At 36.3% G+C, this 11,182-nt stretch overlaps 1 protein-coding gene across 2 annotated transcripts in view; it reads right to left on the bottom strand.

The window, feature by feature from the left end:
• Nucleotides 1-6,623: 6,623 nt before the first annotated feature.
• LOC108364270 (facilitated trehalose transporter Tret1) overlaps nucleotides 6,624-11,182 on the bottom strand; it is a 29,852-nt gene continuing 25,293 nt past the window's right edge. Inside the window, exons 5-8 of one of the 2 annotated variants that reach the window (XM_017617876.1) lie at nucleotides 8,123-8,273; nucleotides 7,822-8,036; nucleotides 7,496-7,762; nucleotides 6,624-7,415 (exon numbers count right to left, since the gene is read on the bottom strand). In XM_017617876.1, coding sequence (XP_017473365.1) covers nucleotides 7,269-7,415; nucleotides 7,496-7,762; nucleotides 7,822-8,036; nucleotides 8,123-8,273 — 780 coding nt within the window. In that variant the 3' untranslated portion in view covers nucleotides 6,624-7,268. The remainder of the gene's footprint in view (nucleotides 7,416-7,495; nucleotides 7,763-7,821; nucleotides 8,037-8,122; nucleotides 8,274-11,182) is intronic. The other variant, XM_017617875.1, reaches the window with a different exon arrangement.

Below are 11,182 nucleotides of genomic sequence, written 5' to 3'. Positions count from 1 at the left end.
CGAAAACAAGGTTTTTTGAGGATAGTATGATCTAATGCAGTTTGATGACAAATTGCTGACGCAAAATAGTTTTAAACCTCTAAAAGACATACCGTTATCCGTGGAACAGGAAGCAGGTCGAGTTAAAATGATGCGCTGCAACTTGTCACAGTACCAATTTTTGGATTCTCGGAATTTTCTGATAGAGGCGTGGTGCTGCTAAACAATATATATACAAAAACATAAGCACGAAACTATGTATTTGTGACAAGAATTATCCACATAAAATGAAAACTACTAGAGTTCCATTTTATAAAATTTAAAAAGTATGTTTGTACCACGTATTGTCTTCCCAGAGACCCAATAAACATTCGGCTTGGTTAACAATTCGAAAATGATTCGAAAAACAATCTTTTTTCGAGGCTCACCTTCGATAACGAATGTGAAATAGGTTAGTATTCGATTCGAGAACTAGGCCATTCTCCAGTAAAACGGAACCTTATGAACTCGAAATCCAACCCATTGGAATCAGTGTTTTCCAGCTAGATTCAGCCGGTTGCAATAGCAACCAGCCGGAGAAATTTCGATTTAGCTGGCAGATTTGTTAGCCGTTTTGCAGAAAAAAAATTTGCCGTTTTTAGCCGATTTTGACATTTGCCTTGTTTTCTTAAATTTCAAATATGTAGATATGTTTCCATTTTTGACTAAGCGACCCAACATCTGTTACAAATGGCTATTAGCCTTATCGTGGAGAAAATGTTCATGTCAGGTAGGGTTGTATGAAATAGGGCCGATTTCGCTTATTTTAATCTTAAACGAAGAAGGGATTTTCTCCATAAAATGTTTCTTATAAATGTCTTAATTTTAAGTGCGAAGTTTTATTCGCAAACTTAGAAAATAAGAAATTGTTTCACTGTTAAGACACTTAAGATGCATTTGTGTTTGGATATAGTGCCAACAAACAGAATAAATATTACATGTATTTAGATATTGTCTTCCCAAATAGCGCATATTCAATTCTGCCTTAACTACAAAACATCATTTTTGCCCACTCCCAAAGGTTTAAAGTAAGGGACAAATTGATATTTTCAGTCTTTTGGCATCATATTTTACATCAGATTTGAAAGGATTTCTGAAAAATCTGACCAGTTCTTTTGTGTCGTCGTTGTTATACTCCCTTAAAATTGAAGGGAATTTTTTACAGCGTTTTTTATTTGTATTGGTTTCTATTTGAGTATCTTGAGAATCGGTCGGTCTGAAAAGGCCTTGTAGGGAAGACAATAGCATTGTTCGTCGAAAATCCAGCGAAAATTATCACCCAAAATATCAGATAGTAAGAAAAAATGAACCCAAATTCTCTCTCATGTAGAGAAACTTGCAATTTTCTGTATGAGCGCAAATTTGCAAGTTTTTCTGTCAGCTAGTGTCCACAGTTGCATTTAAAAAAAAAAGAAATTTGTATAGAATTTTGAAAATTCCTTCAGAGGGGAAAAACAGGATCTACGTGTGTATATCTTGTCAGTCTGACTTTCTTCAACATACGTTTCAATTTCTTTGTCGGGTTTACTATATCGACTCTGGTTGATCTGGTCTGGAATGCAATATTCCGATTAANACACGTGAAATTTAGTTGAAACATTTTAGCTGGTTTTAGCCGGTTTTATTTACCAATTTAGCCGGTTCGTCCAAAAAGTTCTGGCAACACTGATTGGCATTTTTATGAGAGAGAGTGATTTTCTTATATTTCTCTTTGAGAATAAGCTGGATATGACTNTGAGCGCAAATTTGCAAGTTTTTCTGTCAGCTAGTGTCCACAGTTGCATTTAAAAAAAAAAGAAATTTGTATAGAATTTTGAAAATTCCTTCAGAGGGGAAAAACAGGATCTACGTGTGTATATCTTGTCAGTCTGACTTTCTTCAACATACGTTTCAATTTCTTTGTCGGGTTTACTATATCGACTCTGGTTGATCTGGTCTGGAATGCAATATTCCGATTAAGAATACATTTTTTTTTTGCCGAGTACCTTTCAAATTCAAGTATTAACTTACATTTTTCAAGTATAACTTACATTTTTCATTTTAAAATCGCTCCAGTTTGTAAATTTTTAAATCTAACGAACTTGTGTATTCAAATTATCGTCGACAAAAAATCCAACCATGTACCACAATCATATGTTTTTCCTAATTGCAAATTCTTGCTGGCAATGGCTTGCGGCTCGAATTTGTAACTTCTCTCCAAGAAATAGTGTTTTTACTCGTGATTTATCTATATATAAATAGGCAATCATGTTTCCTTTACACCCCTTTTACGGCTAAACTATACTTCTAAGGTATAAACAATTATATATCATTAGAAAGGTATTTTGATGCTGATGTGCAGGCAATTTTTAAAATTTCAAATCAGTTTAAAATANATTGGCATTTTTATGAGAGAGAGTGATTTTCTTATATTTCTCTTTGAGAATAAGCTGGATATGACTTTCTCTCTTGTTACTATGGTTTCCATTTTTTTTTTCGAACCCATCTCAAGTGTATTTCCAATATACTATAAAAACTAAGGTTGGTTATGAGTTGGTTCTCAGTTCGATATTCATATTGGATATCGAAGGTCATTTTTGAACGTTCGCCAAAATGTTTATTGGGGAGTTTTGCTCCACGTGCTCTTTTATTTTCTAAGTGTAGCGAATAAAACTTCACACCTAAATTTAGGACATTCATAACAAAAATTGTATGACGAAAATTCCCGCTACGTTCTCCCAAATATAAACTGGGACGCGAAATTTAAGCAAGTTTTGCCTATTTTTCTTAAGTTTATAATTAATAATAATAAATGTTAATAATTTTTATTAATATGTAGATCATTACTTAAGAAACAACATATACTACAAACAGATTTCACACCTTGTGTAAAATTCATGAAAATTCTGCAAAATTTGTAACTTTATAATCAGCTAAAATGACGCGTCTCAGTTTATATGTATTTGGGTCACTCGCTTAAAACAAAAAACATTGAAATCGGCTCACTATCTAACAAATCGGCTGCCGGCTTAACTGAATTTTTTCCGGCTGTTTGCTATTGCAACCGGCTAAATCTAGCCGGAAAACATCTAAAATGGCAACACTGGCTGCGTAGTTGGGGTTTAAAGCCTAATAAATAATAGTTAAATTGGTTAAAATAATAATAGTGCCTTCAACCCTTGCTAGGCGTTTGGCCAAGCTTTTGTAATAATACTTGTGTAATAAAAGGCTATTTATATGAAATACTATTTATATAAGTAAAGTTTGAATTTCAAAAAAATGTCCGTGAGAAACGGTGCGTGAGCGTGTGTGATTGAAAAAATAGGCGTCGTGAGCGTGTGTGAACGTGATTGAAAAAAAATATAGTAGGACGTGAGTGTGCGTGATTTAAAAAACCATCAACGTGAGCGTGCGTGAACGTGAGCCAAAATTACTCACGTGCCCATCTCTAATCANTTAGGACATTCATAACAAAAATTGTATGACGAAAATTCCCGCTACGTTCTCCCAAATATAAACTGGGACGCGAAATTTAAGCAAGTTTTGCCTATTTTTCTTAAGTTTATAATTAATAATAATAAATGTTAATAATTTTTATTAATATGTAGATCATTACTTAAGAAACAACATATACTACAAACAGATTTCACACCTTGTGTAAAATTCATGAAAATTCTGCAAAATTTGTAACTTTATAATCAGCTAAAATGACGCGTCTCAGTTTATATGTATTTGGGTCACTCGCTTAAAACAAAAAACATTGAAATCGGCTCACTATCTAACAAATCGGCTGCCGGCTTAACTGAATTTTTTCCGGCTGTTTGCTATTGCAACCGGCTAAATCTAGCCGGAAAACATCTAAAATGGCAACACTGGCTGCGTAGTTGGGGTTTAAAGCCTAATAAATAATAGTTAAATTGGTTAAAATAATAATAGTGCCTTCAACCCTTGCTAGGCGTTTGGCCAAGCTTTTGTAATAATACTTGTGTAATAAAAGGCTATTTATATGAAATACTATTTATATAAGTAAAGTTTGAATTTCAAAAAAATGTCCGTGAGAAACGGTGCGTGAGCGTGTGTGATTGAAAAAATAGGCGTCGTGAGCGTGTGTGAACGTGATTGAAAAAAAATATAGTAGGACGTGAGTGTGCGTGATTTAAAAAACCATCAACGTGAGCGTGCGTGAACGTGAGCCAAAATTACTCACGTGCCCATCTCTAATCACAACCGCAGTGTTGAACGAATTATTAAAGTATCGCGTTCTGTGTGAATTTCTAGCAATGTATTATCAGTTGGGCAGTTGCAACAATGTTGCCATTTTTCATCAGTACGGCAGTAATGCCGCTTTCATGACGTGCCTCGAACAGGCCCTTAACTCTAGACTAGCTGAGCTTTTGTACAAGTTAATTTTGTGGTGACCATAGCAATACATTTATACTTTCTTTACTAATATATTAAAACATATTATTGTCTTTGTCACTCATTCTAGTTATGGCGATCGAAGCGTTCGTATGTAGTATTAGTGTTCCTTGCGAAGCGATTGAATTTTATTGGTGTTTCTCTCTTGTGCCCCGGTTTATACTTGAATATGCTCAATGCCCTAACGGTATTTATGATAAGTTTTTCACGTATCTTAGTGACAATGATCCCGGACACTGTTACGGTCGGCGGGTTTTTGGGTGACCGATACCAGTGTATATTGGGATGTGGTCTACGACGAGCGTTTACCGTTTTAACGGGCCGTTATGTTGGCGTTTATATAAAGCGGGCCTTGTTACTGGGTCCTACCTAAAGCCGAGGATTATAATCAGTTTTTTTTCGGGATTCCTATCTGGTATTGTTGGAGGCAAGGTCCGCGAGGGTTGTTAACCTGGGTCACCAGGTTGGCAACGTGGATAATGCGTTGACGATGATGAGGGACTAGTTCACGTCATGAACGGAGGGAGAAAGGTCGGGGCCTTCAACTCGGTGGGGCGAAGAGCCAAGAAGTATGTCTGTAGGAGGTGCGGACAGGAAGGGCATTATGGTCAAATGCGGAAATGTGTGGTTTTAGACTCGTCTGATTGGGGGGCGAGTTTGGGCGGTTGTTTATTGCTGGCATGTTTACACATGTAGCGAGTAACACACCAGTGGTCATTAGCTTATATGAAAATGCTTCTTCTTCGACGTGGTTCAGCAAGGCATCCCGACATTCGTCTGCATATCAAAGCTAGCAGCGGGGTGAAGTATTAGGTGAGGGGGTGATGACCAATGGCGTTGACATGTTGTCTGACAGACCAAGGGATACCAGTGATATAATCCCAACTCTGGTAAAGAGGGCTGAGATGATGGCGTTCCAATTTGGGTGGGAATTCAAGTAAGAATGGGTGTCAGTGATCACAATCCAATTCAAATTGTGATTGTTCTACTCTCCTCCCTGACCGTTAGGTTGGGTACCAATTGGGAGGGAGGCGTATAAGCGGAGCGAATTATAAGCGGAGCGAATAGGAAGCAATACAGGAACTTAAGGTGTTTGGGGAAATGGGAGTTGATGAGTAAATTGTTTGTCTGAATGAAGTTGTTTGGGGGGTTAGTTCTAGAAATTGAAAAGCTAGTGGGGTTTTCTAGAAATTGGATCGGAAGCAACCTAATTGAGTTAAATGGTGGTCCAGATAGCTCTCTGACAAAAGAAAGTCCATCCTGCGTGTAAGGCGTCAGTTCCAACGTGAACGACGTACCGGGGATTAGGGTCTTCGCCACATAAGTTCTGAATTTTATCAGGAAATGAGGGAGTATAAGGGATTGCTATAAAGGAAAATAAGATTACTGGAGGAGATTTGTGGGTGTTAGTAGGGACGATCCTTGGGGGATGGTCTATAGGATCTGTTGGGATCGTCGGGGTGAGGAAAACATCTCTCTTTAAGTTGGTGACTCAGTGTTATCAACTTGGAGATAGTGCAGGGGCTTTGTTAGGTGCATTCTTTTCCAAGGCTGATGTTTAGGTTCCTCATGCACAAGAGGTGCCTGTCCCTCCAATAGATGTTGTGGATCTGGGGTAGGCACTTGGCTTGGTTAAGTATAGTAAGTCCCCAGGTTTTGATTAACGGAGCGATATGCAAATTGTTGTGTAAGTTCACTCCAGAATATCTGGAGGTTATTTTCCTTCTGAATGGAAATGTGCTAGAGTCGTTGTTCTGCTGAAGTCGCCCGATAGGGTGGGGAGTAATCGACGATCCTATTGTAGTATCATCCTTCCAGTACTTGACAAAGTCCTGGAGCAGGTCATAGTTGAGCGCCTTCGGGAGCTTACAGGGCTATCCCCTGTCGAATACGTAGTATGGGTTTAGGAAAGGACGCAGTATTGAGGACGCGTGGTTAAATGTAAAAAAATTGTGTAAGAAATAGTGTCAGTGAATATTTTCTTTGCATATTTGTCGATTTTAAGGTGGAGTTTGATTGCTTACGTTGGGATAGAGTCATTGAGCTTTTGCAGGGACTTGGGTATCCAGAGTTGGTTTTACGGCGTGGCTACATCTCTGGCATACATATGTATACATTTCGTATTTTGTATTTTGTATTTTGTAATGTAATAAAATAAAGTATCTTCCGAAAAGTTGCATAAACACGTATCACTTTTGAAGTAAATGGAGCAAAAGGGCAATACTGGTGGCCACGTAACGAGCTGCATTTATGAGCAGCTGAGCGGTGCTATACAGAAATGCCACCCACCGCTCAGCCGCTCATTGCATGGCCTCCGCCTAAGACGAGCAGCCTTTACTATGCCAAAGATATCCCCCTGAATGTCTCTGCAAGCGCAAGATCTGCAGGTACTCGCTTTAGGACCCGGGCCAACTCCTTTTCCATCCTTGCCCATCGGTGTACATACATGGTTTCCGTTTTCCCCGTCTGACTAACATAGGATGTACGATAAATTAAATGCGGACTCTCATGCATACATACATATATATGTATACAAGATTCAATAGTTTAGCATAAATAAGGCTTTTGAGTATAACCCCTTTATTTTAAAACTATTTTATAGTATAAAGCACAACTTGTTCAGAAAATCCCCTTACAATCTGTGATACACTTAATAAAACTTATAGTCAATCTGAGCAAAATTTGTACATTGCTTAATTAAATAAAATTAAAATTCTGAAAAAATATGTAAAAATGCAATTTAATTTCCTACATGTAAGTACTTATGTATGAAAGTAAGTAAATATCGCTCACAGAGCAACGAGAATCATTATTGCTGTAAAAGTGACTATTTTTCGTCGCATCAATATGTATTATAAGTTCTGTAGGATTTCATCAATACTTTTTCCTTTGGTTTCGGGTACATAAATAATTAGAAATATACAACCTGCAATACAAATTCCACCGAATCCGAAGACCATGCCGTGCATTCCCATAAGCTCCGCCATCAATGGCAAGTACTATGTACATACAAAAATAAGAAAAGTAGGCCTACAATTATTTATCCAGTGGGAAAGAGAATATCTTTTACGATACTTACTTTTAGCAAGAACACTCCGGTAATCCACATGGTCATCATGCAGGTCATTGAGCCCAAGCTGCGTAATTTTAGAGGCATTATTTCCGCAATAACCAAGTATGGCAGCCCCATTAAACCCACGCTCGCAATGAATATTGTGAATGAGAAGCTAAACACTGGTATCCAAGAAAACCCGCTAACCTCGTACTCGAGCACCTTAAGATATGTGTAGGTGCCGAATATAATGTGGCCCAAAGCTACGCCAGCGGTCGAAATGAGCAGTAAAGCCTTAGAATGTAAATAAAGAAAATTACTCAGTGTCAATATTTTATTTAATTGAGGCTCACCTTTCTACCAGCGCGTTCCACTAGCAAAGTGGATGTATAAGATCCGAGCAGTTGGATCACACCAACAATTATTGTCGATACTATGGGTGAAAGACTTGAACCAGACTCTCTAAAGATATTGCCAGAATAATTCAACATAGCGAAACAGCCGGAAAACTGCATAAGCGTAATAATTCCAATACCAATCATAAACGCTTTGCGTGTGGTAGGATTATCTGTTTTTTCGAGTATAGAGTAGGGGAATAAACTAAATAAGTACAACACACGATATAGAAGAAAAGCTAAATTCAAGTAAACTCACTTATGTCTTTCCAGGCAAGTGAATTGCTCTCATCTTCAGCATCCTGCTTGCCTTCACCTTTCAATTTGTCCAATTCGAATTTGAAATCTTCAGGCAACTCATGTGAAAGAGCGCGTATATTGCGATAATATTTCAAAGACTTCTCCGCTTTCTGAAAATGTTAACAATACATAATCTTAATAAAGCGGCGTTTAAATATATTTATGGAGACTGTTACGATACTGTTAAGGGCATTACCATTACCCGTAGAAATACTTATGGTATTAGTTATAGTAATGGCTATTGTAGTGATAATAGTAAGAGGAATGTTGATGGTAATATGAATGTTTTTGACTAAAATAGGGATCACACGATTTTAACATTTGTACAGATTCGTACATTTTTACAGTTACGGAGTAGTGTGGTTTGGAAAGTTGTTAATGAGCTGAACTTATTATTTCTAGACAATACCACTATGTGACTGCCAAAATGTACAAATTTACAAATCGTGTGATCCGTGCTTAAATGTATATAAACGGGGTGTATAGCTTTTTTGTGACGTAGAATACGTCTTGCGTTTCGATATGGAGGCTATGCGCAAATGTTGTAGTTGTAATTTTTAGAGCTTCACGAAAACGCTTATTGCACGAAAACTAATGAAGCGATCTCAAAGAAAAGTGTGGCGTTTTCACTTTTGTAAGTAACCAATTTGGTGTCTGTCGTAGAAACAACGGTAAATATCGGCTTATTTTGGGGTCAATTGTGAGCTTTTAAAGTGCTCTAGCAACTTATGATTTCCAAATATAAATTTCATTTTCGAGATATAGGCTTTTGGAGCAACTGAAATATTATCACGTACAAATTTTACAAAAATTCAACAAATATTGAGCATTTTAAGGCAAAAAATTGTTGAAAAAATTAGCAAATTTTTTTTATTACAAAAATGCTCGAAAACCGTTCCAATGACTTTGCTTTTGTTTTCTTTAGTCAAAAATTCAAGTTTTTTCCTTTCGTTTGGTATATGGGAAGCATTGGTTGATATCTTCGGTTCTGTATTTCTTTTAGTAATCTATGTGCATATGTATGTATGTACATATGTATGTATGTACATATGTACATATGCACACATGAATTCATAATACGCGCAAATTTTTTCGTCATATCACATCTGTACCGTTCGTTCATTTTTTAATTTAATTTTCGTTTATTTATTAAATTTGATTGTTTTAAAAGGAGAGATATCGAGCACTAACCGGCAAACTAACGTAAGCGACATTTTTTTCAAAATTTTATTTTTGATGCAGAAATATTGCTTGAGCATCTAGATGCAATTCTGCTCGGTGTGTTAGTTGTGCTCTGTTGAGAAGTAAATGCACAAATTCTCACTTCTCGCACAACACGAAAATAGTTCAGCGCGAAGACCTCCGACTCTAATATCGTTGGTCACGAGTTCAAATCGCGGTGGAGGCAGTTGTGATTTTCAGATTTAAGAAATTCGAATTGTTGAGTGTCGCTTAAAAAATTAAGAGAAAGTGATCAAATAATATAAACAAAATAAAAAAATAAATAAAAATGTAATAGAATGCAATCTGTAAAAGAACAGAAAAAACGAAAAAATATCAAAAAATCGAAAAATCAGAATTTTTTTTTAATAAAAAACTTATTGTCGTAGATCTGTCTAAAATGGAACCAGTTTAGAATAGAAAAATAATCTAATAATCGAGTTTTAAAATTTTTTCTCAAAGAAAAACTTACTGTCCCAGAACTGTCCAAAATGGAACCAGTTTAGAACTAGTTCGAAAGTTCGGCAGAGGGGGCAAGTTCCACTTCGTAGGACATCGCCATGTAAAAAGAGACAGTTGCGTTGGGATAGATCGAGAACCAGTACCGCCTCTTAAAGAGCTAGTTCTGCGCTAGTCCTGAACTAGCGCGATTTACTGCAGGGTATTGTTGCAACATGTTCAATTTGACATGTTTTCGCAAGTTGTTTCACTTTGTATTTGAAATTAAGCGTTGAAATGAAGACAAATATGAAGATGAAGAAATAAATGATAACGATGAAGTAAAAAAAGGAAGGCAGAGGTGAAGATAATGACGAAAATGGAGACAATGACAGACACATAAGAACTAGGGTGAGGAAATTTCTTGACTTTTTAAAGTGAAACTTCTTTAGCGGCAGTTGGTTGGTTGAGAGTAGATTGTCAAATTAAAGGGGAATAATGCACACGGAAATGGTTCTTACCGGTTTAGCGGTTTGAGAATAAAAACGAAAACAAAGATGACTAGAGATAAAGGCAAAAACGAAGATCAAGGTAAATTTAAACAAGGAGAGGAATTTTATTGTTATCGATATAAAACTCGATATTTTTATAGATAAAAAACTCAATATTGTTATCGATGAAATAATCGATATTGTTATTGATAATGAATATTGTTATCGGTATAATAATCGATTTAGTAATTGATATTGTTATCGATATGTATAGTGATAGATACTGATGATTGTGATATTTATCGATGAATTAATCGATTTTGCATTCGTTATATTTTTCTATATGTTTATGGATATTGTTATCAGTATTTTTATCAACACAGTTATCGATAGGGTTATCGATATAATTATCGGAACATGGAATGTGATCACATAACATGACATCACATCATATTATATCACATAATATGATGGGACATCACATGATATTACATCACATAATATTATATCACATCACACGATATCACGTGACATGACATCATATGATATGAGATCACAATATATAGCATGCCATCACATGATGTGACATCGTATGACATGACACGGCATTACACGACGTGGCATCACATGATATGACATCATATAGTATGACATCATACGACATGACATCACAGGATATGACAGCACATGACATGACATCCTATCACAACGTCACATCTTATCACGTCGTCGCACCTCATCTCATCTACGTGAATAGATAAAGAAAAGGATAAAAGAAAAAATTTGAAAGATACAAACAAAGATGAAGGTCAAGGTAAATTTACCGATTTAAAACCCAAAAACACCGTTGGAAAGGTAATTTTCTGTAG

This window comes from Rhagoletis zephyria, unplaced genomic scaffold, assembly GCF_001687245.7.
Source record: "Rhagoletis zephyria isolate East Lansing unplaced genomic scaffold, Rhagoletis_zephyria_1.1 Rzeph_scaffold_01515, whole genome shotgun sequence".
NCBI classification, from domain to species: Eukaryota; Metazoa; Arthropoda; class Insecta; order Diptera; family Tephritidae; genus Rhagoletis; species Rhagoletis zephyria.
This window is presented reverse-complemented; position numbering and strand designations above follow the sequence as displayed.